General features: G+C 42.7%; 1 protein-coding gene and 1 pseudogene across 1 annotated transcript; both read left to right on the top strand.

Annotated features, from left to right (window-relative positions):
• The first annotated feature begins 46 nt into the window (after positions 1-46).
• On the top strand, positions 47-27,752 carry HCLS1 (hematopoietic cell-specific Lyn substrate 1). Its single transcript, XM_012438792.3, has 14 exons — positions 47-214; positions 2,687-2,770; positions 3,672-3,745; positions 12,460-12,589; positions 13,839-13,949; positions 16,106-16,160; positions 21,817-21,927; positions 22,897-22,952; positions 23,581-23,650; positions 24,776-24,987; positions 26,017-26,121; positions 26,634-26,844; positions 26,992-27,057; positions 27,175-27,752. The coding sequence occupies exons 2-14, from the start codon at positions 2,687-2,689 to the stop codon at positions 27,309-27,311; spliced, it is 1,422 nt and encodes a 473-aa protein (XP_012294215.1). The 5' UTR covers positions 47-214; the 3' UTR covers positions 27,312-27,752.
• On the top strand, positions 5,605-5,734 carry LOC135274329 (U4 spliceosomal RNA; annotated as a pseudogene).
• Positions 27,753-27,880: the final 128 nt, after the last annotated feature.

Here is a 27,880-nt window from a genome sequence, read left to right as displayed (position 1 = left end):
TAATCCTTTTTAAACTTAAGTGTCTAAAGCAGAAGGAACTGACTCAAACTTCAGGAAGTAGCTGTGAGGATGGAGTGGCAGGAAATGACAAAAACCTGAATACGGAACTGAAGCGGCAGCTCAGTTTCTCACTCCAAAGTGGCAGCAGCCAGAGAGAGAGTCGGTGTGGACGTGAGGAGCCGGGCGCTTAAAACAGAGGCTCGCACAGTTGGAGGTAGGTACTCTGAGCCATGGGACGGTCGGGAAACACAGGGCAAGAGTTGAGGAGGAACCTACCTGGCTCTTAGTCCTTGGTAAGGGGCAAGATCACCACTAGTAGGCTTTTATCCTTTTATGGCCAGAAGTCCTGATTGTGAGTGGTTGTAGCGAATCAGCAACTGGAGATGGAAACAGAAGGGAGGGGCTTAAACACAAGGCAAATGATTCAGGAGCCATCTCGCACCAAGACCAAGTAAAGCGTTGCGTGATTTCTGCTGACAGTCTACAACCCACTCTAAGTCCTGTCTCCCCTAGGTACTGAGTTGGGAACAGGACCACAGAAGATGAAAACAGTGTCTGCCCTTGAAGAGCCTTATGGTCTCACAGGGAAACAAACGCACATAGGAAATGTAACATATCAGGAAGTAGCCACTGATGTACACCAGTGCTGAGTACCAAGTGCTGATGGAGCCCAAGAGAAGGCATGATTGTTCTGCCCAGGCTAGTTTCTGTGATTGTGGATCACAGAATCCCAGAATGTCAGAAATCCAGGAGACTTTACAGATTAGCTAGGTTAAGCCCTTCATTATTTTCCACTGAAGAAACCAGAGATAGTCACTGATTTGCAAATTATTAAAGTTAGTGTTTATTAATCGCCCGATCTGGTAGCTGCCAAATGAGTACCTACTCTATGTTGATGACCTTGCGATGGTCCCTCATAGTGACAGAGCTAGGGTGACAGCTGGGGCTTCTGACTCCCAGTCCAGTATATTTTGATGCAGTAGGTCAGCATCGCAACAAGGCCTCACAAGATTACTCTCTGGTTCCCACCTCTAGATAGCACTTCTTACCTTTCTGGTTTCTGGTCAGTAGGTCAGGGATATTAAATTGTTTCTGTTTCAGAAACTCTTCTCTTTATTTCAAAAATGGGTGAATGGGAGAATCAGGCTGATGCCTCAGAGGAGCTGCAGGAAAGAGGATGGGACCATCAGTCCTCATTGCTTCCTTATTGCTCATGACTATTTCAGAAACTTCTCCTTTCCAGTGTTCTGTGTGACAGTCCCTTTGTTGCACACCAGCCCAGGAGCCAGGGAATGAGAAGCAGAGGGGTTGTAAGGATGCAGGATTCTAAGTCTTGTTTAGCTGTCTGCAACCGCATCAGGGAAAGCCCAGCTGCTTTCAGCCATGACTCACGGCTGACTCGGTCAATATCTCTCCAGTGTCTCCTTAGCATCTCTTTAACTAATTTACCCCAGACTTCCTCTGGGCTGGTTTTTAGGGGGTTGCTCAATGGAGAAGATGGTGTTTTCAAGTGGAAATATAAAGCTGGAGAATCTGAAGGCCTAGGTGGAGACAGGAGAACCCTAAGTAGTTGTCAAGGGAGTCTTAGGAGACAATGCAGAGCATGGGGAAGGTCTCCAATGGGATGAGGTGTCTGAGGAGGGAAGGGTTGCCAGCTAGCAAGTGGTGCCAGCGCCAAGAAGTCTCAGTGGCCACCACAGCAGATGAGCATTTTCTGTTGTTACTTCTTCACACCAAAGTCCACAGATGCAGAGCAACCGTGCTGCTCTTTCTTCTGCACAGTCTGGAAGACCGACTGGAACACTGGGGATGGCCTAGCAGAATAACAGTTTGACACCCCTCCAAGCTAGTGTTCTCTAAATATGTCTGCAACATTAATTGATAAAAATGGAATACCTCTTAATGTTCAAAATAAGGTTTATTATATATTATTCTTTTTTCTTTTCTACAATAGTCAACTTGAAAACCTACTATTTTTTGAACTACTTTTCCTTAGAAATATGATTGAACCATTTTTTAAAAATTGAGTAAGAAATGACTTATTCCCAGCAAATAACACTTTCCCATGTATTGCTCAGGGTGGAAATTTCAGCCGACTGTCCCTATTGACATTACACAGCTGTGAGGTGACCAGTCTAAGGGTGGAGGTGGGACAGCACTTGGACCGGAGGCTGGAAAAATTCTCAGTATAGTTAAGCAGGTTGTAGAGAGGGATGTACATGTTCACTTTGTCAGAAGCTGAACCAATTTGTATTTCAACAGTGACAAAGGAATAATATTTAGAAACCTGAGTGAAATGAGGCCATAATTCTAGGGATATTCTAGCAACCCTCATTGCCGACCACCTCCAGCCACTGCCTGACTGGCCTCAGGACACAAGTGAACAATTCCAGCAATTTTGACTCGTGGGTTACCTAGTGTTACCCACACCCATGATGACTTCTCTCTAGCCACAGGTAGGCCCAGGCCACATCAATTTGTCTTGATTAAAGCCCCATCTTTCCTCTTGTAACTGAGCAGAAAAGCCTTCTTATAACTCCCATTTGCTTTGCTTCATTTTCTATTTTTTTCTAAGAAAAAAAAATGGCAGGAAATATTGGGCTGCTATATTTTGACTTCAGCATTCTTATTTTTCCTCCCCTTGATTCTTTTTGTCCCAATTATTCCCATCTCTTGTCACTCTTAGATGTGGAAGTCTGTAGTGGGCCATGATGTGTCTGTTTCCGTGGAGACCCAGGGTGATGATTGGGACACAGATCCTGACTTTGTGGTGAGTTTGGAAGTAGCTGTGTTTGGACAGTGCAGAGGGTGGGGAGGAGAGGGCATCTGGGCCACTCTGTGACCTTTGAGGATGCTTAGAAAAGAGCCTTCTGGGACTGAGACAGCCCTCATAGTGGGATGGATTGGTAGGACAGTTGGCTATCATGCATGGGGCATGCACGATAGCAGGTATCAGGGATGAAAGGAGACAGGCGTGGGGGAGTTTGACAGTGTGACCGACAGGCTATACTGAAGGTGAGAAGCAGGTGAACCTGGGTCTTCCCTGGCCCATGATCCAGGATCCAAGCTGGACATGTGTAATTGGGGAAATTGAAAAGTAGGAGACCAGGTGGGGTAGACATGAAGTATGAAGAGGAGGAATGGAGGTTTCAGAACTCACTAATTTAATTCTTTGTGTTTTTTTTGTTTGTTAGTTTTGAGACAGAGTCTCACTCTGTCACCCAGGCTGGAGTGCAGTGGTGCTATCTCAGCTCACTGCAACCTCTGCCTCTCAGGTTCAAGTGATTCTCCTACCTCAGCCTTCCAAGTAGTCCCTGTAGCTGGGACTACAGGCACATGCCACCACACCTGGCTAATTTTTGTATTTTTTTGGTAGAGATGGAGTTTCACCATGTTGGCCAGGCTGGTCTAGCACTCCTGACCTCAAGAGAGCCACCCGCCTCAACCTCCTAAAGTGCTAGGATTACAGACATGAGCCACTGCACCGGGCATCACCAGTTTAGTTCTTATATGGGGTCGGGATGGGATAAACATAGAGGGGATGTGAATGAAGACCCAGGCTGAAGAAGGCAGTGGACACAGGGGATGTGGAGGCCTGTGTCAGTTGTGTGGCCCTTTTCAGCATGCCACATTTCTTGCCATGATGTATTACTGAGTGCTGTCGTTTGCAGAATGACATCTCTGAGAAGGAACAACGGTGGGGAGCCAAGACCATCGAGGGCTCTGGACGCACAGAACACATCAAGTAGGTGCCGAAAGGACTGGGGGAAAGGAAGGGGGTTATGGGAAGAGCTCAAAGAAAATTCAGAGACTTGCGGGAAGGTGAGGGAGGAAAAGGATAGGGTAGTTCATGTCTATGTATTATTGTGTTTGTTTTTTTCTAGAGTCTATTCCTGTGTGTACCGGTGTGTGTCATTGTGTATTACAATAAGATATCCTCTTATCCTCCTCAACCCTATCATCTGTCTTTTTTATCTAACAACTCTGCTATTTCCCCAAGTGGGTCTATTGTATTAACTGCCTCCCTTCCTTTAGTAAGGCATGAGAGATTTAGAGAGGAAGTGGCCCAAATACTAAGGTTCTCTCTATCTATCTGTCTGGCAATCATCTATCACCTATCTATCTCTTTAGATAAATATAAATGTGCATTTAGAATTCAGGGTGACTTCCTTCAGATGTGCTAAGAACAATTAAGTACAATGTCAAGGTGAAGAACTCAGAATAAATGCTATAAAAAGAGGACACTTCAGCTCCCATACCTGGCCCAAATAACTTTTAAAATACAAATTTGTACTTAGCTATTTGTCAGAAGTTGGAAGCCATGAATGGTTGGAAAACCTGTTGATAAAAGCTATTTTGGCAATGATGTTCAGGGATCTTTAAGATTACAGCCCCTTATGCATTTTACCAGAAACAAACAAACAAAGCCCTCTGATGTCAGAAGATAAAAGGAACTTGCAGACTATCCAGGGGTTTCTGTGGGATGTGTCACATATTCAGGCTGAAAGATCCCCTCCTCTCTTCCATGGATTATTCAGGATCATCTAACCAGAACCATCTGCTTTGGGTAATATCAGAATGTAAAACAGTAGTAGCAAGGTAGACACAATAAATAGTATAACCAGCAAAAAATTCAACAACTATGCACAAAATGGCGAGATTAATACCATTTTAAGCTCCATTTTTAACTCCTCCCACTGTACCCTAACAGCAGTGTTTTTACCTCTAGATTTTAAAAAGTGTCAGTGGGTGACCACATTGCACAAGCAGCACACTGTGAAAGCCTGGCACATACAATTGGATGACAGTACCACAGTGTTTAATCAGAAATAAATGGTTTTGGCCAGGCGTGGTGGCTCACATCTGTAATCCCAGGGCTTTGGGAGGCCGAGGAAGGTGGATCACTTGAGGTCAGGAGCTGGAGAACAGCCTGGCCAACATGATGAAACCCTATCTCTACCAAAAATACAAAAATTAGTCAGGCGTGGTGGCGGGCACCTGTAGTCCCAGCTCCTTGGGAGGCTAAAGCACGAGAATCACTTGAACCCGAGAGGTGCAGGTTGCAGTTAGTAGAGATTGCGCCACTACACTCCAGCCTGGGCAATAGAGTGACACTCAGTCTCAAAAAAAAAAAAAAGAATGAATAAATAAATAAATAATTTCAATTGATAGCTATAATATTATTCTTAAACCATGCAATTCTGGAAACAGATTGAAACAATGGAACAGGGTCATTCAGGAAGCTTCTGTGACACTCCTCTACAGACTCATAGATCCAAAAAAAAAAAAAAAAATCAAGACCCTTTTGCTTTTCTGAATAAAGGCCACTCAGCACTAGTATTCTGGGAACTGTTCAAATGGGGATATACACACTTCGTACCTTTTTTCTTCCAGTGCCTGTTTCATACATAGGAGGTAGAAGTAGAATATTTTAAGGAAGACTCCTAAATTTCTGCTATAATCTTATGGAAAGAGCTTGAATTTGGATATCGGATAGATTTAGATTCAATTCCTAACTCTGCCACTCTTAGCAAAGTGAACTTGGTCACATAACTTTTTTGAACCTCAGCTTATTTATCAAACTGGGATAGGAATAGCAACCCTAGCTTTGCACAGTGGTGGTATCATAGCCGGTGAGGTTTATCTGAGGTGTGATTACTGCTAATTGAAAACTTTTCCCAACACTCTGCTGTGATGACTTGCAATATAGTAGACATTGGGGAAAAAGAAAAAAAATAGCAACCCTAATAAAAAAATGAAATAACTAAAAAGAAAAAAAAAAATAGCCACCCTGAAGATGTATAGTTAGAATTCAATGGGATAGCCAACGTCTAGTGCAGTACTTAGCACTTCTGAGCAGCTCAGTGATGTTAGTTTTGTTTCCTGTTAATATAGGTTAGTTTAATCAGTTTTCCTTTCTAAAATCTAACAAACATGTAAACAGACAACAGCCCTCTTTTTTCCTAAGTGTGTTTACCTGGACTGTTACAGCACAATTCCTGTATACAAATCACTGACTGGTGCTCCCTGGAGTTGTACAACGTGGTGACCCTGCACACTTCCTTGTTAACCTAGCTGAATCTATCAGATAGAATAAATGATGGCGATATTGACAAAAAAACAAAAAAAATGCTTACTCATCTCTCATTTACCCAGGCTACCAAGGTGTAAAAGCCTGGTATCTTCTGGTAACAGACCAGGTGACCTTAGACAAGTCTCTTTTCTTCTCTGATTCTCATTTTGCCCATCTGGATCAAAAAGACCTCTAGAGGACTTTTCCAGTAGTAAGTCTCCAAAATTTGGGGATTCTCTCTGGCTAGTGTGGGCTAAACCAGTCTTCATATGATGGGAATCACCATGGTCCTTGGAAAGGAGGGGGAAATTGGAGAGGAGAACAGTAGCTGTAGATTCTAACACTGACAGATCCCAAAATGAAAAAATAATAATAATTAATAAAAGAACAGTAGCTGTAGAGCTGAGATGACTAAAAGCAGGAAACGGAAGTGATTGCAGTTCTTACTAATCTTACTACCTTCCCCCACACCGTGATCTCTCTTTTCAGGTCTGTCTTGAATAAATTAAGTTTGAGTAGTAATTTGGTAATTCAGTGAATAACTCAAATGGTCCTATCCATTCCTTATCTATTCTGTAAAGAAACTGCCTGGTTTTCAAGAACTGTCACCCTGCCCTCCACCTTCTTTTCTCCACTCTTGAGCATTCATTCTCAAGACTCAAGGGTGTATTTTCCCTTGACCAGTTTGTTTATCTTTAAATCTGTCACAGACTGATACTTTTTTTTTTTTTTTTTTTGAGACGGAGTTTAGCTCTTGTTACCCAGGCTGGAGTGCAATGGCGCGATCTCGGCTCACCGCAACCTCCGCCTCCTGGGTTCAGGCAATTCTCCTGCCTCAGCCTCCTGAGTAGCTGGGATTACAGGCACGCGCCACCATATCCAGCTAATTTTTTGTATTTTTAGTAGAGACAGGGTTTCACCATGTTGATCAGGATGGTCTCGATCTCTTGACCTCGTGATCCACCCGCCTCGGCCTCCCAAAGTGCTGGGATTACAGGCGTGAGCCACTGTGCCCGGCCGACTGATACTTTTATAAAATAAAATAAAATTGAATTTCTGGAAAAATAAATGGGAAAAAATAACACAGACAATACAAACACTTTTTATTTTTAAATTCAACAGATATAAAAATCATAATGTTGGCCTGGCGCAGTGGCTCACGCCCGTAATCCCAGCACTTTGGGAGGCCGAGGTGGGTGGATCACGGGGTCAAGAGATCGAGACCATCCTGGTCAGCATGGTGAAACCCCGTCTCTACTAAAAATACAAAAAAATTAGCTGGGCACGGTGGCGCGTGCCTGTAATCCCAGCTACTCAGGAGGCTGAGGCAGGAGAATTGCCTGAACCCAGGAGGCGGAGGTTGCGGTGAGCCGAGATCGCGCCATTGCACTCCAGCCTGGGTAACAAGAGCGAAACTCCGTCTCAAAAAAAAAAAAAAAAAAATCATAATGTTGTCAAGCATGCTGGTCTGTTCCTGTAGACCCAGCTACTCAGGAGGCTGAGGCAGGAGGATCACTTGAGTCTAGGAGTTCTGGGCAATCGTGCTCTGTGCTGATTGGGTCTCCATGTTAAATTCTGAATTAATATGATGACCTCCCACCTCCCAGGAGTAGGGGAGCACAGGTTGCCTAAAAAGGGGTGAACTGGCCCAGGTCAGAAATGGAGCAGGTCAAAACTCCAGTGCTGATCAGTAGTGGGACTGTGTCTGTGAGTAGCCACTGCACTCCATCCTAGGCAACACAGTGAGACCCCATCTCTAAAAAAGAAAAAGGAAAAGAATAAAATCACTATGTCAAATTGCTATAAAAGTTTCTAAACACATATTCTCAATTTTTCTTCTTATTTCTCTGTGAAACAGAAACAGTTCAGCTTGTGGACCACACACTGAATGGCACCACTCTGGAATAAGCTTTCAGCACTTCCTGGAACCTGTCTGGCCTTTAGATTAAATCTTTACTGTGCTATAACCATAGGATGTCTGCCTCAGTGGCCCTGTCCACTTTCTTGTGCCCTGACATTTTATAGCAAATGGAAATAAAGAATGGTTTAGTGCCAAGAGTATTGAAATAGAATTCTGGAGCTCTAGGGACTGGTTCCAGCTCTGCTATAAAAGGGCTCATACTGCTGAAGAGAGTAATAATATTTTACCATTCTATCTTGATTTGCAGTGGTGACTAGAGATTATAGTATCATCCCTGTTTACCTCACAGGGGTACTGGGGAGAGCCGTGGCTATAACTTAAGAATAATGGCCAACATTTATTAAGCTATTATATGTCATGCAAAACACTAAGTACTTTTTCAAAACAACCCTATATCATAGATGATGTTGCCATCCTGATTTCACAGAAAAGTGAATGGATATATTAATGTTTAGCAATTTGTTCAAGGATATAGAGAAACAGTTTGAGCACCCCAATCCAAAAATTCAAAATCTAAAATGTTCCAAAATCTGAAACTTTTTGAAAGCCCACAATACCACAAGTAGAAAATTCCACACCTGATTACATGTGATGGGCCACAGTCAAAATGCAGGTACACAACAGCTTTTTTAGTGTCCCTAAGGGAAAAATAAATTTACCTCCATTTATTTAGACCTTCTTTAATATTTTCCTTAGTATAGTGTATATGACACATAAATGAATTTCATGTTTAGACATGGGTCTCGTTTCCAAGATATCTCATTATATGTATGCAAATATTCCACAATCTGAAAAAATTCTAAATCCAAAACGTTTCTGGTCCCAAGCATTTTGAATGAGGGATACTCACTGTAGTATTTGAATTTGGCTCGGTCTGACTCCATGAGCTGAAATCTTAACCATTATATCATATTGTTTTTGTCTCATAAACATAATATTGTCAGTAATTCTCTTGTTGAAATAAAATGCTAATTCCCATGAGCTAAACTATTGCCATTCCCTAAGGTTGCTTGCTATTCTGTTTACAATGACAAAATACTTTATAAGTTGGCCTTAATAATACTACAGTCACTTCATAAACCTCTTTACGAATGCCCAAAGTCTCTTTCATTTAATGTTTTCTTCACTTTATTATTTTTCAAAAATTAACTGTTTTTTTTTTTGAGACAGAATCTCACTTTGTCACTTAGGCTGGACTGCAGTGGCGTGATCTCGGTTCATTGCAACCTCTGCCTCCCAGGTTCAAACGATTCTCCTGACTCAGTCTCCTGAGTAGCTGGAATTACAGGCGCCCTCCACCATGCCTGGCTAATTTTTATATTTTTGGTAGAGACAGCGTTTCATCATATTGGCCAGGCTGGTCTCAAACTCCTGACATTGTGATCAGCCCACCTCAGCCTCCCAAAGTGCTGGGATTACAAGTGTGAGCCACCATGCCCAGCCACTTTTTCATTTTATTAATGGCATCTTATTAAGAGCAAACGATCTAACGCACCCAATCTCGTCAGATCTTGGAAGCAAAGCAGGGTCGGGCCTGGTTAGTACTTGGATGGGAGACCGCCTGGGAACACCGGGTGCCATAGGCTAAAAAAAAATTAAAAAAAAAAAAAAAAGAGCAAAAGATCTTAATCCTGATAAAGTCTAATTTATTGAAAAAAAATTTATGGGGCTAATGCTTTATGTGTCTAAGAAATATTTACCCACTCAAAAATTGTGAAGACTTTCTTTGATGTTTTATCCTAAAGGACTTACAGTTTTAGCTTTCACATTTAAATCTATGATCCATTTCAAGTTGTTTTTTCTGTGCAGTGTGAGGCCAAGATTGAGGTTCATTTTTTTTGCATGTGATTATTTGGTTGTTCAATACTATTAGAAGAGTATCTGTTCCCATGGACTTACCTGGCATCTTTGAACACATACACATGGGTTTTTTTCTGGACTCTATTCTGTTCTCTTGATCTGTTTTCTCTGCTGACAGCATATCATACTGCACTGATTATTGTAGCTTTATGCTAAGTCAAGAAATCCTGTAGTCTTCAACTTTGTTGTCCTTTAAAAAAAAAAAAGAAAGAAACAGGCCAGGCACGGTGGCTCATGCCTGTAATCCCAGCACTTTGGGAGGCCGAGGTGGACAGATCACGAGGTCAGGAGTTCGAGACCATCCTGGCTACAGTGAAACCCCGACTCTACTAAAAATACAAAAAATTAGTTAGGCATGGTGGCACACCCCTGTAGTCCCAGCTACTTGGGAGGCTAAGGTGGGAGAATTGCTTGGACCTGGGAGGCAGAGATTGCAGGGAGGTGGAGATTGCAGTGAGCCGAGATTGGGCCATTAAACTCCAGCCTGGGTGACAGAGCAAGACTCTGTCTCAATAATAGTAATAATAATAATAATAATAATAATAATAAAAAAGACCTGTTTAGAATGACTTCAGCTATAACCTAAAGAAGTTGGTTTTCTTTGCGCCTCAACAATTTCATTCAAATTATATCATCTATTGGTATGATCCCCTGACTAGTCTTTCTGTTATCCATTAGATAGATATCCTTGAATATCATTTTCTAATCCCTTTTAAAACTTGTTTTAACTATAATATACTTATAACCCATTTAACAATCATTATGCTTATTAAAAATTTGCAGATTTTTTCCATTTGAAAGTAAATTTTGGCCCCAGTTTTTCCATCTTTCATCTGAATACTTCAGCTGGAAGATATTGGGCAGTCATTCACATGTCCTTGGTACCAGTAGCTTTTGACAGTGTTGGTGTTTAACTGACAACACAAGATCTCTGCTTTCATTGTTGCCAGAGAGTTTAGAGGAGGCATGGGAACAGGGGGTTCTTCCAGCACTTAGCTTAATTTCATCTGATTCATAGCCAGCTTTCTAAAATTAACTGTGGCTAAAACTGAGAAGGCTTTTTTTTTGAGATGGAGTCTTTGCTCTGTCTCCAGGCTGGAGTGCGGTGGCATGATCTCGGCTCACTGCAACCTCTGCCTCCCAGACTCAAGCAATTATCCTGCCTCAGCCTACCGAGTAGCTAGGACTGCAGGCGCGCACCACCACGCCCAGCTAATTGTTTGTATTTTTAGTAGAGACAGGGTTTCACCATGTTGGCCAGGATAGTCTCGATCTTTTGACTTCATGATCCACCCACCTCAGCCTCCCAAAGTGCTGGGATTATAGGCGTCAACCACCATGCCTGGCCAAGAAGACTTTTTAAAAGACCTTTAATGGAATTATCCACTAAAGGCCACCAGATGGATCTATTCTTCCATAAAAGAAGACAATTTCTGCTATGAGACAACCATTCTATATATAATCAATGTGTCTGGTTGTCCTGAGCTGGTGAAGTCCCAGTAACCTCACTATCTCAACACCTAAACCCTCATTGCTTGCTGCAGAAAGTCCAATTTCTTATTTGGTGTTCTCTTGCCCAAATGTTTCCAAGAATCCCTGGATCCTTATATATGTCCAAGTAACAGATCTGATTGCCACTTGTTGCTGAGCTATCACTTCATATCCTCAAGCCAAAGAGGTTGGCTGAGATGGCTCTCCACCCTCTTAAGTGTTGCAGTCACCTTCATGGTAAAGATGGAAATGGGTGAGAAGTAAGAATGCCTTTTTTGGTGTTACTTTCTCTTAGGGATAGAGGTGTCCCTTCAAATCAGAATCATTTGAGCCTTAAAGTGTTATAGCAATTATTGTGAGTGGATTTTGTTAGTTAGTTTTCATTAGTTATTAGTTTTCTCAGAAATTATCAGCCTGTGGAGAGAGGGCAGAAGATCTTAATTCATGACCAAAAAGTATAAAAAATACCACTAATGTATAAGTAAGTTTTCCCAATGCTGTGTTTTTATAAGCATTATTTTTAATGATGTTCTAGTATGTTAATGAAAGGTAATATTTCAATTTATTTAACTTTTATCCAACCATTGGGCATATAGATTGTTTCTTAGTTATTGCTATTATATACAATGCTTCGGTGAGCATCATTAGACATTAAGCTTTGCCATATTTAAAGTCATTTCCCTGGTGTAGATTCCTAGGACTAGAATGTGTAGGTCCAATGGTATGTGAATATTTTTCTGCTTTTTGAGACAGATCATCTAATTGATAGAAAGCAGATCCATTCAGAAAAGAACTTTCCAGCTATCAGAATATAGGTATCATTGTCCTCTAATATTTAAAAACATGAAAAATGTGACTGAAGATCAGAAAGTCATTTTACTGAGCAAAATAACAGACTAGAGGAAATATTATTGGCCTATGGAGAGTTTAGATCAGGCTATGGTATGCAGGCCAGACTGATCTCTTACTTCTAGACCCATTACTAGTATATTTTGGGGGCTCAGGTTATTACTAAAAATAAACAGAACAGATTTTAAGACTTTCATTTTTCTGGGAGGATGGGTTTGTTGACCTCCCTGGGATACATGAGCCTTGGTCATGTGCTTTCTTCCAGCATCCACCAGCTGAGGAACAAAGTATCAGAGGAGCATGATGTTCTCAAGAAGAAAGAGATGGAGTCGGGACCCAAAGCATCCCATGGCTATGGAGGTCGGTTTGGAGTAGAAAGAGACAGAATGGACAAGGTTAGTTGAAAGAGAAAGATTTGCTTTAAAAAATATATATATATATTTTTATACATATTTATATATAATTATATATTTATATAACTTATAGACATGTATATATATTATTTATAATATATAATTATAAATAAATATAAACATAATAGAATTATAAATGTAAATATAATATAAATTTATAAGTATATATTATACTTACATGCTATAATATAGGTATATTATAAATGTATAGTTTGTTCATAAATATATATAATTAAATATTATATAAACATATAATATTTAAGTATATATAAAATATTTCACTAGAACACCCAGATACTTTTGTTCTGGATCAAAATATATATATTTTGACTCATTTATTGGCTCATGAGTTAAAACTCATTCAAAAGTACAGTATTCATTTGGTCTCTTAAATAGAATGTCCATATGTTATTTTTCTGATCTCAACACACAAGATATACATGGCAGAAAATAAGAGTCAAGATATTAGAACTGCTGGCCTGTTGCAGCCCCAACCATACTGTAACTCCTAGACCAAGAAGGCAGGGAGCACAAGTGGAGGACAAAAACATATGTTTTAAAATCATTCGCTGCTTTTAAATGTTTATTATTCGATGTTGCAACATCTCTTTATTATTTTCTTTACTGTGTATTTAGTGATTTTTTTGTATATATGTTCTACATCACATGTTGTATAAAAGCTGAGAGTTCGCTTCTGAACTTTGATGGCCATACAGGAGCAAAGATCTAGAACAAAAGCACTGGCTCTTCTAGTGAAATATTCAATCCCGGGTATGGCATCCAGTCAGTCCCCTTGGTCTCTCCTCCATACTACCTCCACTTCTGTTCTGCTGCACAATGCCCTTGTTTCAGCTCTTTTTGTTTCTGGTTTAAACACTGCTCTGTCTACCTAGTCTCTATCCCCTGGTTCCCAGCCCATCCTATGGGAGTGTTCAGAATGAAGGCTTCCTAATGGTATTAAAGAAGAACAGGCATGAGCAGGTCTCCAGAAAAAGTCTCCTTTTCTCTCATCACATATTCCTTGGCACCACTGTCAGAGGCCATAGATCTGACTCAGAATGGAATTTCTTACATGCCTATGTCTCACTCCGTGTTTATTTTTTCTTTCTTTCTTTCTTTTTTTTTTTTTTTTTTTTTTATCAGTTTTGTCTTCTACTTAACTCATCTGAATGTATTTATTTTTTAAGGTCATTTTTATCATTTCACTCAGTCCATCCTTGATTTTTCTCAGAGTGCAGTTGGCCATGAGTATGTTGCCGAGGTGGAGAAGCACTCTTCTCAGACGGATGCTGCCAAAGGCTTTGGGGGCAAGTACGGAGTTGAGAGGGACAGAGCAGACAAGGTAAGTGACACTCTGTCTCCCCACCACCCACCTCAAGTCATGTAAAACTTGCCCACACTCACCCCTGGATGTAGGCCCATGCTTCTTTGTTGAAAGACAGGGCAGTGGATGCTGTAAGGACCTGACACCATTACAGGATACCTCCCTCAGCAATTTCCTTGGTGCCAATGTTGGAAACCACACACTGAGCTGAAAGACAGTGATTCAAATAAGGAGAAGACTCTCTGTCTGTTTGCATAAGGAATTCCTCAAGCCCCTGGTTTTCATTATATGCATGAAGATAAAACAGAGAATCAGCAAAACTCTTCTTTTGGCTTAACATCAAAACCTTATAAATACTCATGCCTTTTAGGAGAACAGTGTCGTCAGTTTGTTATTACCAGGGCGGCAAATAATCAAGTTAAACAACTATTTAGGGTTACAATGTTTTTTAGAAAATAACAGTTACTATTTATAGGACTTAGCATCAATCTCCGAAGCCTGGGTATTTTTAAAGACTCCTTTGTACAAAACAAAACAAAATGTTGTTTTAAAGAGAAAAAAAGTACAGTATCATTACAGCAGCATATTGTTGACAGGAGAGTAAGACTGATAACTCATTGATGTGTTTAGTTCCATGCCTCATTAGGTCAGATTCTTTGAACTTATTTTTCATGGTGCAGAATGGTGTCTCCTCCCTTGCAGCTGCACAGAGGGAGGACATCTCCTTCACAGCTAGCTGAGATGTTTTCTTTTTTTCTTTTCTTTTTTTTAACCAGCAGTCGTTAATTAGGTGGGCATGAATCCTTAAAGCTAAGTTCTAGAACATTAATTGTTTGCATCATGGGGGGAAAAGCTAAGAAAAACAAAACCAAGAAAGTTTAAAACATACTATAAAGCCAAGGGAAGATGTAGAAGGAAATTTTTAAAGGCAATAGTGGAATATGGAGCATGCGATGTTCTAGAATCAGGATGGGATTCCTTGTTCCATCTTGGTCCCCCTCCTGCCTGACTTTGTGTAATCTCTGATTCTTACATCTTTTGCTCACAAGCCACAAATGGAATCACCCAGTCAGTATGTCATGTAAATCAAGAAACAATACATGTGGCCGGGCGCGGTGGCTCACGCCTATAATCCCAGCACTTTGGGAGGCCGAGGGGGGTGGATCACGAGGTCAAGAGATCGAGACCATCCTGGTCAACAAGGTGAAACCCCGTCTCTACTAAAAATACAAAAATTAGCTGGGCATGGTGGCGCGCGCCTGTAGTCCCAGCTACTCGGGAGGCTGAGGCAGGAGAATGGCTTGAACCCAGGAGGCGGAGGTTGCAGTGAGCCGAGATCGCGCCATTGCACTCCAGCCTGGGTAACAAGAGCGAAACTCCGTTTCAAAAAAAAAAAAAGAAAGAAACAATACATGTTAATGAGCTCTTAAGATGCAAAAACCCAGACTTGCTTAGAGACCCATAGTTCCTGAGCCAGATGGAGAACAAAGCTCCAAAACTCTGTGGTAACGTTAGGTATCTGGGCAACATGCCCAGTCCCAGAGCCGGCTAGGATCCAGACTCTCCTGGTTGCAGTCATCCCACCAAAACCCACATATTTGTGTTTCCATTATTGAATAATGAAAGAGAAAAGGCACAGCATTATCAGCTGAGGATACAATAATGTCTCTTCATGAGCAGAGTGCTTTCTACTTTACAAGGCAGTTTTCTAGGTATTACCTTTCAGTTTTGTGAGGATTCGTTAGGAAGAAAAGCACTAAGTTAGTGAATGAACCTAAGTAGACACTTTACCTTGTCCCATTTAGTTCTCATGATATCCCAAATGAAGAAGGATCATATTTCTCACTTTACAGTCAAGGTAGAGAAGGCAGGCATGCCTCTCCTCATTTTATATGAGAAGAGATTGGGGCTTAGTAATATAAAGGAACATGCCTAAATTTCAACAACTATAAATAGGGGATGTAGGGTTTGAACCTAAAACTGTGTCCAGGGCCTATGTTCATTGCTCTATAGTAACCTGTGCCCACACCAGCCTGTTCCTACATTAAACATCCATACTCAGCCTCTAGACCCTACAAACTACCTCTGGGGCTGGACTGGGAGTAAGGACAGGTCAGGGAGAGGAAATCCTGTTGGCTCTGACTCTAACCAATTCTCTCTCCTCTTCTCTGTAGTCAGCAGTCGGCTTTGATTATAAAGGAGAAGTGGAGAAGCACACGTCTCAGAAAGGCAAGGAACTGTACTTCACTCAGCCTCAGCAATCTGACTGGCAGGCTCTTCTGCTGAGACTTTATCTTCCAACAGTTGTCATCAGCTTTTTTAATTCCATGACCCAGCTCTCCACTATTTTATTTACTTTTGTTTGTTTCTTTGTTTTTGAGACAGAGTCTTGCGCTGTCACCCAGGTGGGAGTGCAGTGGCACGATCACTGGTCACTGCAGCTTCAACTTCCTGTGCTCAAGCAATCCTCCCACCTTAGCGTTCTGAGTAGCTGTGACTACAGGTGTGCACCACCATGCCTGGCTAATTTTTTTTTCTTTGTAGAGATGGAGTCTCACTATGTTGCCCAGATGGCCTCATTGTCTCAAGTGATCCTCCCCTCTTGCCCTCTCAAAGTGCTGGGATTATAGGCATGAGCTACCGCACCCAGCACTATTTTATATACTTTTTAATCCCAGTGTATACTTGTTTCTCTTTTTCTCCATCATTGCTTTCTATAATATTAAGTTTTTGAATCCCTCTTTTTCCTCTAATGGATTGAAAATAAGGTATTCTATTCCTTTATTTAAGAAAGTTATTCCTAAATTTTAACATGCATCTTTGACTTAAATTTAAAATTAATCACAATTTTGGCTGGGTGCAGTGGCTCACACCTGTAATTCCAGCACTTTGGGAGGCCAAGGCGGGCAGATCACCTGAGGTTGGGAGTTCAAGAACAGCCTGACCAACATGGAGAAACCCCGTCTCTACTAAAAATACAAAATTAGCTGGGCGTGGTGGTGCATGCCTGTAATCCTAGCTACTTGGGAGGCTGAGGCAGGAGAATCACTTGACCCCTGGAGGAGGAGGTTGCAGTGAGCCGAGATTGCGCCATTGCACTCCAGCCTGGGCAACAAGAGTGGAACTTGATCTCAAAAAAATAATAATAATAATAACAATCACAATCTCTTCCTAAGTATATAAGATACATAGAATATTTTAACTACATTTCTTTTAACAAACCATATTGTTGGTGTTCAGTATATTGCTTCCATCTTCTTCCATCTTATTATTGGTTCCATCTTATAAACCCCACAAAAATGAATCATTATTATTACTTAGTGCTTATTTAAATTGACCAAGGTATTTACCTATTTTCTAGCTCAACATTGCTTATTGTATTTCTTTGTTTAATCTTTGCATCTTCTATTTTCTTCTTGCTAAAATATATCCATTAATAAGCCTTTTAATGAGTCTATGAAATGACTTTCAGTCTTTGAAAAATGTCTTTATTTTGCATCATTCTTATTATTTTCCCGTCATCACTTTAAAGATATTATTTCATTGTCTCTGAGATCTCTCTTGTCAGACTATCATTCCTGTGTAAGTAACATGTCTTATCTCTCTGGGTTTTTTAAATTAAAGATTTTCTGTTGCTCTCTGATATTCTGCATTACTATTAGGGTATGTCTAGGTGTTAGACCTATTTTTTATTATCCTATGTGGGACATATTGCTCTTTTTCAACCTCAGATGTGACTTTCATTATATAAAGTTTTCAGATATTTTCTCTTTGAATAATACCTCTTCTCTCTTCTCTTTATGTCCCTGTGCTGCATTCTGGGTAATTCCTTAAGATCTAGGTTAAGTTCACTAATTCTCCCTTCAGCTGTATTCCATTACATTTTAAACTTTAAATTTTAAAGCTGTCCATTACATTTTAAACTTTCTTTCAAATCCCTTCCCTCCCCTTCCTTCCCCTCCCCTCCCCTTCCCTTCCTTTCCTTTCTCTCCTTCCTTCTACCTTGACCTCCTAAAGTGCTGGGATTACAGGCATGAGCCACCACATCAGATATTTTCATTTCTGGAAGTTTCCTTTGGTTCTATTGCACATCTGTTGATTCATTTTCTATAAGACATTAGGGTTTCATTACGATTCCCTGCTCCACTTCTTTAAGCTCTTTAATTATTTTAAATATGTACTTTATAGTTTCTTTCCTATTTTATATTATTTGCAGTTCTTGACTGTGCCCGTTCTTCTAATTAATCTGCTTTTCCTCATGGTTATTTATTTCCTCAATGGTTTGTGATATTTGTTTATAAACTTATTTCAGTGAAGGAGAGGGATATTTGTTTTATGAGAATTCATGTGCCCTGGTGTTTAGCAACTACCTCATCTAGGGAAATTTTGCCTCTACTTCTGGCTGAATTCTAGAGGTCTTAATAGTAATGGACTTTTTTTTTCCTTTATTATTATCTTTTCCCAGGAGTTCAGGTCTTTCTGTTTTTTAAGTTGGTATGGTATGTTGTGCTTTTCAAAGAATTTGTTCATTTTGTCTGTGTTGTGAGGTTTATTGGCATAAGTTCATTTATAATATTCTCTTATTTTCTTTTTAACTTCTGTAAGATTTCTAGTGATGTGAAATGTCCATTTTCATTTCTGATCTTGTTTATTTGTGTTTTTTCTCTTTTTAATTATTCTTACTAGAAGTTCATCAATTTTATTTTCTTTCCAAAGAACAAGCTTTGGCCTTGCTGATTTTCTCTATTGTTTACCTGTTTTAAAAAATATGTTGGTTTCTGCTCATATCTTTATCTTTTTCTTCTACTTAGTGTTGATTTAGTTTTTTTCTTTGTCTAGCTTCTTAAGTAGAAACTTAGATAATCAATTTTAAGCCTTCCGTTCTTTACTATATGGGCACTTAAAAAGCTATACATTTCCCTCTAAACACTACATTCATTTACTACATACATTTGCTACATTCGACAAATATTATATATGTTTTAATTTTCATTCATCACAAACCTGTGGTCCCAGCTATTCAGGGGGCTAATGTGGGAGGATCCTTGAGCTCAGGAGGTTGAGGCTGCAGTGAGCCATGATTGTGCCACTACATTTTGGCCTGGACAACAGAGTGAGACCCTGTCTCAAAAAAAACAAAAAACAAAAAACATTTCTTCAGTTAAAATATTTTCTTATTTCCTTGTAATTTCTTCTTTGACACATTTATTATTTAAAAGTTGTTACTAATTTTCAAGTATCAGGGAAATTTTCTAGATAATTTTATTGGTATTGACTTCTAATCTAATTCTATTATGATCAGAATATGATCTCTAATATTTCAGTCTTTTGAAATGTACTGAGACTTATTGTCTTAGAGACTTATGGACCAGCACACGGTTTATTTGGTCAGTGTTCTATATGCATGAAAAAAGCACATTCTGTAGTTTAGAGTATAGTGTTGTAAGAGTCAATTATGTCTTATTAGCTGATAATGTTTGAATCTTCTATAATTTTACTGATTCCTTTTTGCCTAAAATGCCTATAAATTAAGAAAAGAATGATGTTAAAATTTTCAACTACTATTATAGATTTGTCTATTTCTTGTTCTACTTCTGTCAGCTTTTGCATTGTTAGAGTGTGTGTGTGTGTGTGTGTGTGTGTGTGTGTGTGTGTGTGTGTGTCTGGTAGAGTCTCGCTATGTTTCCCAGGTTGGTCTCAAACTCCTGGGTCAAGCCATCCTCCTGCTTCAGCCTTCTGAGTAGCTGGGACTACAGGCATTCACCAGGCATGGTTTTTAAAATTTTTCTTTTATTTAAGAGCTTCATTCATTTTGATTCTGTGAATAGGTTTATACCAGCATACATATTCCTGATGAATGGTATTGTTCTTTTATCATTGCATCATGTCTCTCTTGTCTCTTATAATGCATTTTGTCTTGAGATCACTTTGTCTCATATTCATGTCATCTTTCTTATGCCTACTCTTTCCACAATACATATTTTCCTGAATCAGTATTTAATTTCTCAGCTTAGAATTCCTGTATCACATAAGTGGTGTAAAAAAAAAAAAAAAAAAAAAAAAAAATGTGTGTGTGTGTATTTGCATTCTACAATCAGGTGTAGGCTGATTGTAGTCTCATAAGCAAATTTTCCCCTATCAAATGTTGAACAGGCTACAAGCCCCTCTCACCATTTTCCTGGATAAATGAGTAGAATTTTTCTAGCACTCTCTTATAGGAGTGGAGACAGCTTCGTTTCTGGTTTTCTTCCCTCCTCCCCCATTTTTATATGGAAATTAGAATCCCAGACCCTTGATTCTAATCCCTATTCATTACATTTAGAATTTAAAATCTGATCAGGTATGATAGTTCACACATGTAATCGCAGCACTTTGGGAGGCAGAGGTGAGTAGATCCTTTGAGACCAGGAGATTAAGGCTAGCCTGGGCAACATAGTGAGACCCCAACACTACAGAATTTTTTTTTAATTTTTTTGAGACGGAGTCTGCAACCTCCGCCTCCTGGGTTCAAGCGATTTTCCTACCTCAGCCTCCCAAGTAGCTGGGATTACAGGCACCTGCCACTCTGCCCAGCTAATTTTTGTATTTTTAGTAGAGATGGCCACGTTGGCCAGTCTGGTCTCAAATTCCTGATCTGGTGATCCACCCGCCTTGGCCTCCGAAAATGTTGGAATGACAGGCATGAGCCATTGTGCTTGGCCTTTCTTTCTTTCTTTCTTTCTTTCTTTCCTTCCTTCTTTCTCTCTCTCTCTTTCTTCTTTCTTTCTTTTTTTTTTTTTGAGACAGAGTCTCGCTCTGTCGCCCAGGGTGGAGTGCAATGGTGTGATCTCGGCTCACTGCAACCTCCGCCTCCCAGGTTCAAGTGATTCTCCTGCCTCAGACCCCCAAGCAGCTGGGATTACAGGCATGCACTACCACACCTGGATAGTTTTTGTATGTTTTAGTAGAGACAGGGTTTCACCATTTTGTCCATGCAGGTCTCCAACTCCTGACCTCAAGTGATCCTCCTGCCTCTGCTCCCAAAGTGCTGGGATTACAGCCGTGGGCATGGTGCCCGGCCTGAGCTTCACTCTTTAAAACAAAATTGTTATGTTTTATCTGGCATTTCTATGTGCTTATATAGGAGTAGGGGAAAGGCATATATTTCATGTATCCGCCTTTTTTTTCTGGGAATCTCTTCACTCTCTATGCTTGCCCCTTCTTGAAAATGGGAATGCAGCTACTCAGGAGGCTGAGGCAGGAGAATTGCCTGAACCCAGGAGGTGGAGGTTGCGGTGAGCCGAGATTGCGCCATTGCACTCCAGCCTGGGTAACAAGAGCGAAACTCCGTCTCAAAAAAAAAAAAGAAAATGAGAATGTTCTCATCTTGGGTTGGAAATGAGAGAAGAGAGGGAAAAGGTAAGCAATATTAGAAGACTACTTAGGGCTGGGCACAGTGGCTCATGCCTGTAATCCCAGCACTTTAGGAAGCCAAGGCAGGTGGATCATGAGGTCAGGAGATGAGACCATTCTGGCTAACACGGTGAAACTCCATCTCTACTAAAAACACAAAAAATTAGCTGGGTGTGGTGGCATATGCCTGTAATCGCAGCTACTTGTAAAGCTGAGGCAGGAGAATCCTTTGAACTTGGTAGGTGGAGGTTGCAGTGAGTGGAGATCAAGCCACTGCACTCCAGCCTGGGTGACAGAGCGAGACTCTGTCTCAAAAAAAAAAAAAAAAGACTACTTAGGACACGGTTTCTCTTTAATTCCCCTGAATTCAAGCCCTGCTCTTTTCCCAGGCCCCTAACACTCTGCACTCATTCCTGCTGGCCTCTCTTCTCCAGTGCTTCCCTTTGTGCTGGAGCCTAAGGGTGGGTTCTAATGACTGCTCCTTCTACCATAGATTACTCTCGTGGCTTTGGTGGCCGGTACGGGGTGGAGAAGGATAAACGGGACAAGGCAGCTCTGGGATATGACTACAAGGGAGAGACAGAGAAACACGAGTCCCAGCGAGGTGAGTTGGGGTTGGAAGGGAGAATGTCACAGATAGTACAGGGCTCTCCTTCCTTACTTACTGGAAGCTCATCCAGGGTCCCCAGAATACAGAGGGGCCAGATGTCCAGGGCAGGGGGTGAGTGGACAGTAAGCGCATGTGTGGGTGGTGGTAGTGAGGGGAGAGAGGAAAACAGCAAGATTAAGAGCAGGGCCTATGCTGGCCAGTCACGGTGGCTCACATCTGTAATTCTAGCACTTTGGGAGGCCGAGGTGGGTGGATCATGAGGTCAAGAGATCAAGACCATCCTGGCCAACATGGTGAAACCCTGTCTCTACTAAAAATACAAGAAATTAGCCGGACATGGTGGCACATGCCTGTAATCCCAGCTACTTGGGAGGCTGAGACAGGAGAATCGCTTGAACCCAGGAGGCGGAGGTTGCAGTGAGCTGAGATCCTGCCATTACACTCCAGCCTGGGCAACAAGAGCGAAACTCCGTCTCAAAAAACAAAAAAACAAACAAAAAAAAAAAAGAGCAGGGCCTAGCAGGAAGGTGAGAGAGAAGAGAGCATTGAGGAAGGGATGAGGACAGAAAGCTGGGTGATGGCCAGAGAATGCTTTGCCATGAGTCTTAGAGGGCCTTCTGCTGTCATCACAGAGGATAAGGAGGTTTACTGCTTCCCTGGAACCCATAGGGATGGCTGGAGTGCTCTCTGTATTTTTTCCTATTTCTTTTACATTTCTCCTGAACTGTTGCTTTCCACTTTCCATGTTTCTCTATTTCCATCTTTCTTTTCCCCATTCTCTCCCAGATTTTTTCTCCAGCTGTTTCCCTCTCTTCTCATCCATGTCTCCCTTTATCTTCTGACTCCTCATATTTCCTTCTACGTCTCTGTTTTCCACATTACTGTCTTTCTTCCCACTGATTCTTCTCCCCACCCATTCCCAGCATTTTGATTTCCTGTAACTCAGAACTTTCTATCCTGCAGATTATGCCAAGGGCTTTGGTGGCCAGTATGGAATCCAGAAGGACCGAGTGGATAAGGTAAAGCACCAGAACACCAATGTCTTAAGAAGAGTTCTCTAAGTTTAGGGAAGTGCGCAGAGAAGAGTGTGAGGCAAGGCTGGGAGAAGGAGGGGATGGCAATGCTGGGTGCCCAGAGCCTGTCCTGCTGGTGTCCTGCACTCTGCACTGACTCAGTGTCTACGGGGCATGTCTTCCAAAGCCTGAGCTTTGACTGAGGACAGTGGGAGAGGCATACAGAGACACAGATCAACCACAGGGAATGGTGGTGTGGGACTGGAAATTGTATTGATTTCTTGGCATTGCTTAACCCAATCTTAAGTCTCTTCCCACCCCATGCCACTGTCCTCCCTACACTAATTTCTCCTCATGCATTGGCCAGGGGCCCTGCTACATTCTAGGCAACTGGGCTTGGAGACATGAGAGTCTAAGGTCACTGAGCTTTTGAAAGGGGGAGCTGAACCCAGCAGTTTAGAACTTCTTTACCCCCTTCTCTACCACAAAACAGTATTGGAACATGCTGTCCAGCCTTTGAGCATCCAATGGTTAAGGATGCCTCCTACAGTGGCCCCAACCCCCAAGACCATCTCCAGGTCACCACTATCCCTGCCCCTCCCCCGCAACACACATGCTGTTCTCCTGCCTGCAGAGCGCTGTCGGCTTCAATGAAATGGAGGCCCCGACCACAGCTTATAAGAAGACGACACCCATAGAAGCCGGTGAGGTTTTGTGATTCACTCTCCATGAACCTCACTACCTTCTCCCTCATTCGTTTTCCTCCCCAGACTATCTCCTCCATGCCTTTAACTACCTGGATTAGCTGAGGTATACCTGATCCCTATCCTCATGTTCCCAAATTCTGTCTCTCCTAGAAAAGCCAGGTCAGGCAGGGCTCATGCCTCTAATCCCAGCACTTTGGGAGGCTAAGGTGGGAGGACTGCTTGAGCTCAGGAGTTTAGGAACAGCTTAGACAACATGGGGAAACCCTATCTCTATAAATAATACAAAAATTAGCCAGGTGTGGTGGTGCGTGCCTGCAATCCCAGCTACTTGGGAGGCTGAGGCAGGAGAATCGCTTGAACTCAGGAGGCAGAGGTTTCAGTGAGCTGAGATCATGCCACTGCATTCCAGCCTGGGTGACAGAGTGAGACTGTCAGAAAGGAAGGAAGGAAGGAGGAAGGGAGGGAAGGAGGGAGGGAGGAAAGAGAAAAACCAAGTCAAGTAGATAGAGAGATAGAGTGACATTAGGGAAGGAACTGGAGGCAGAGAACAAAGTGTGGCATGGGGTGGGGACACTGGTGGGGAACCACTTGGGAAGAACACATTGGGATAGGAGCTTCGGATGCAGTTGAGGATGAGTAGTGGCTCAAAGAAGGCATACAGATTTATGGAATATGGACGGGGAGGATGCTGGTTGAAACCTCAACGTTTACAATTTAGAAAGGACACAAGTAGGCTGGGCGTGGTGGTTCACGCCTGTAATCCTGGCACTTTGGGAGCTGAGGTAGGAGAATCACTTGAGCCCAGGAGTTCAAGACCAGGCTGGGCAACACAGTGAGATCCCCTCTTTATAAAAAATACAAAAATTAGCTGGGCTTGGTGGTGTGCAGCTGTGATCCCAACTACTCCAGAGGCTGAGGTAGGAGGATTGTCTTAGGTTGCATAGCCTGGCGCTTCAGGGCTACATCATCTTCCTAGAATCCTCTTCTTCCTCTGTCAGTACCTTCCTGTCCCACAAGTCCCTCCTCCTGGATATTTAACTGATTCCCTTCTTCATTCAAATGCCGCCCCTTCCCCACCTTCCAATCCAAGATAACCCTAATTCTTCTTGCCTGTGGCCGCAGCATCTAGTGGTGCCCGTGGGCTGAAGGCGAAATTTGAGTCCATGGCTGAGGAGAAGAGGAAGCAAGAGGAAGAGGAGAAGGCGCAGCAGGTGGCCAGGAGGCAACAGGAGCGAAAGGCTGTGGCAAAGATGAGCCCTGAGGCTCCACAGCCAGGGGCAGCTGTAGAGAAGCCAGCGGTACCGGCCCCACTGCCCAAGAAAATCTCCTCAGAGGTGAGCACCTGGCCCTCCAGGATCCACATCCAAGATCTCTTGCCCAGACAGGAGCCTAAGGGGTCCAAACCATTGGCAGAAAATAAGACAAAGGCCTCCCCTGGGTTGGGCAGCGTCTGTTGTCTCTGACTTTAGAAGACTTCAGTCTCACTGTAATTGGGCCTCATATATCAGAATGTTAGAAAGAAAACTCCAAGATTTACGTAGTACGACAGAAAGCAAGTCACCAGCCAGTACAGCCAATTATTGCTATAGGAACTAAGAGGAAGGGGCTGTCACTTCAGGTTGGAGCCCATTTTGAAGAATGAGTTCCATTTGAATTGGCAGAGAGCAGGAGAGGGTGTTCCTCGTAAATGTAACAGTGAAGACATGGATGATGTGGTGGGTCATGCTTGTAATCCTAGCACTTTGGGAGGCCAAGGTGAGAGGATCACTTCAAGCCAGGAGTTCTAGACCAACCTGGGCAACATAGTAAGACCCTATCCCTATATATATTTAAAAAAAACTAAAGATTAGCTAGGCATGGTGGTGCACACCTATAGTCCCAGCTACTTGGGAGGCTGAGAGAGGAGGATCATTTGAGCCCAGGAGTTTGAGGCTACAGTGAGCTATGATCTCACCACTATGCTCCAGCTGGGGCAGCAGAGTGAGACCCTGTCTCAAAAAAAAAATAAAAAATAAAAAGAATGAAGATGGGCCAGGCATGGTGGCTCACACCTATAATCCCAGTACTTTAGGAGGAGGAGGCAGGTGGATCATGAGGTTAGGAGCTCAAGACTAGCCTGACCAATGTGGTCAAACCCCGTCTCTACTAAAAATACAAAAATTACCCAGGCATGGTGGCATGTGCCTTTAATCCCAGCTACTCAGGAGGTTGAGGCAGGAGAGTCGCTTGAACCTGGGAGGTGGAGGTTGCAGTGAGCTGAGATTGTGCCACTGCACTCCAGCTTGGGTGATAGAGCAAGATTCTGTCAAAAAAAAAGTGAAGATGGAGGTTTGCTTACTTGAGAGATGCTTCATTCTCCATAGGCCTGGCCTCCAGCTGGGACTCCTCCATCATCAGAGCCCGAGCCTGTGATAACCAGCAGGGAAAATCCAGCGCCCTTGCTGCCCATGAGGCTGACTCTCCCAGAGGTAAGCAAACCCCCAAAGATTCTCTGCCCCCTACCCCATCTCCTCGAGTCTTAGGAAGGTGGGCTGTGCAGGGTGGCCAACCATCTTGGTTTACCTTGCACTGTTCTGGTGTTAGCACGTAAGTCCTTGCATTCTGGGAAACTCCTTTGTCCTGGGCAAACTGGGACAGTAGGTTATCCTAGCAGTGGTAGCTCAACAATGTGCTTTTGCTTCAGTGTTTCCTTGGTCTCCCAAAGAATCTGACTTGCTTTCCACTTCCCTCCCCTCACACCTTTTACAGTCTCTTCCCATTGTCTCTGGAATGTGTTTTGGGTGGTGGGCATGGGAGGAGGTTGAAGAGTGAAGACGGATGGATGAAGGGCTGTGTCCCCCAGGAGGGGCTGTTAGGCAGAGGCAAGGGTGGAGGGGAGAAGAGGCAGGGTGGTGAAGGGCAGGGGGGCGGATCTTAGCAGTCCTTCATTGAGTCCTCCTGGAGAGTGGAAGTCACATTGCTCCACACTGTCTCTTCTCAGGACCACGAGGAGCCCCCTGCTCTGCCCCCTAGGACTCTGGATGGCCTCCAGGTAGAGGAAGAGCCAGTGTATGAAGCAGAGCCTGAGCCCGAGCCTGAGAATGACTACGAGGATGTTGGGGATATGGACAGGCATGAGCAGGAGGATGAACCAGAGGGGGACTATGAGGAGGTGCTTGAGCCTGAAGGGTGTTTTTCCTCTGCTCCGGCTGGTGAGTGGTGGGAGGAGAAGCGGGAGAATTTGGTCATGTCCAGGGGAGGGTAAGAGGAAGAAGAATTTCTTTGTTGACCCAGCAGGAGCTTTCTCTGTTTGCCTTCCTCATGTTGATGAGACCATGTTTGTGTTTCTCATTATGCAGGATCATCGGGCTACCCGGCTGGGGCTTTGGGGATCTCAGCTGTTGCCCTATATGATTACCAAGGAGGTAGGTTGGGAGTGGCCTGAGGACCCTGGTGCCTGGAGGCCCCGATACAAGACAGGGGGACATGGGGAAAGAGATTCATGTCTGACCATTCTAATATTCCCTCAACTTTCTCCCCAGAGGGAAGTGATGAGCTTTCCTTTGATCCAGATGACATCATCACTGACATTGAGATGGTGGACGAGGGCTGGTGGCGGGGACGTTGCCATGGCCACTTTGGACTCTTCCCTGCAAATTATGTCAAGCTCCTGGAATGACTGGAGCTAGCTGTCTGCTGCAACTGTGATTTCCCATGTCCAAAGTGGCTCTGCCTCCACCCCTTCCCTATTCCTGCTGCAAATCTCTAACCAGATGAGGTCCTAGGCAGACTTCTCTCTCCCGCTTCATTAAGGGCTTGGGGCAGAGACAGCATGGGGAAGGAGGTCCCCTTCCCCAGAGTCCTCTCTACCCTGGATGAACTCGTGGACATTTCTCTTGTGGTCCTGCCTCCTTCCACCTGAACACCTCTCTGCCACCCTAAGCTCTGCTCTCCTCCTCTGTGAGCTCTGGGCTTCCCGGTTTGTTTACTTGGGAAGGTATGTCTAGATTGTGTGGTTTGCCTGGTTGTGCTATTTGCCCACTTTCCTTCCCTGAAGAAATATTTCTGAACCTTTTTTCTCTTCAGCCCTAAAATTCTAAATAAAGTGGGAGTGTGGTCACCTCTGTGCTGAGGTAAATAGTACTTTTCGTGTGGCCCTCATGGCCCCAGATCTTAAGGCTCCAGCCCTTCCTCTTCCAGGCACATCCAGGAGACTTTCTTTTACCACTGCCAATTCCCCTGCACCCT

The sequence above is a fragment of the Aotus nancymaae genome, unplaced genomic scaffold (assembly GCF_030222135.1).
Source record: "Aotus nancymaae isolate 86718 unplaced genomic scaffold, 86718_ANA_hifiasm-v0.15.2.pri h1tg000011l, whole genome shotgun sequence".
Classification (NCBI taxonomy): Eukaryota; Metazoa; Chordata; class Mammalia; order Primates; family Aotidae; genus Aotus; species Aotus nancymaae.
The sequence above is the reverse complement of the archived record's forward strand: the minus strand, read 5'-3'. Positions and strand labels throughout refer to the sequence as shown.

Bases quoted from the DNA above. Each gene is read 5' to 3' on its own strand.
- HCLS1 (XM_012438792.3), top strand. From the start codon at position 2,687: ATGTGGAAGTCTGTAGTGGGCCATGATGTGTCTGTTTCCGTGGAGACC. The intron at 12,590-13,838 runs GTTAGTTGAAAG...GATTTTTCTCAG, and splicing joins AAAGAGACAGAATGGACAAG to AGTGCAGTTGGCCATGAGTA. The intron at 16,161-21,816 runs GCAAGGAACTGT...CTTCTACCATAG, and splicing joins GAAGCACACGTCTCAGAAAG to ATTACTCTCGTGGCTTTGGT.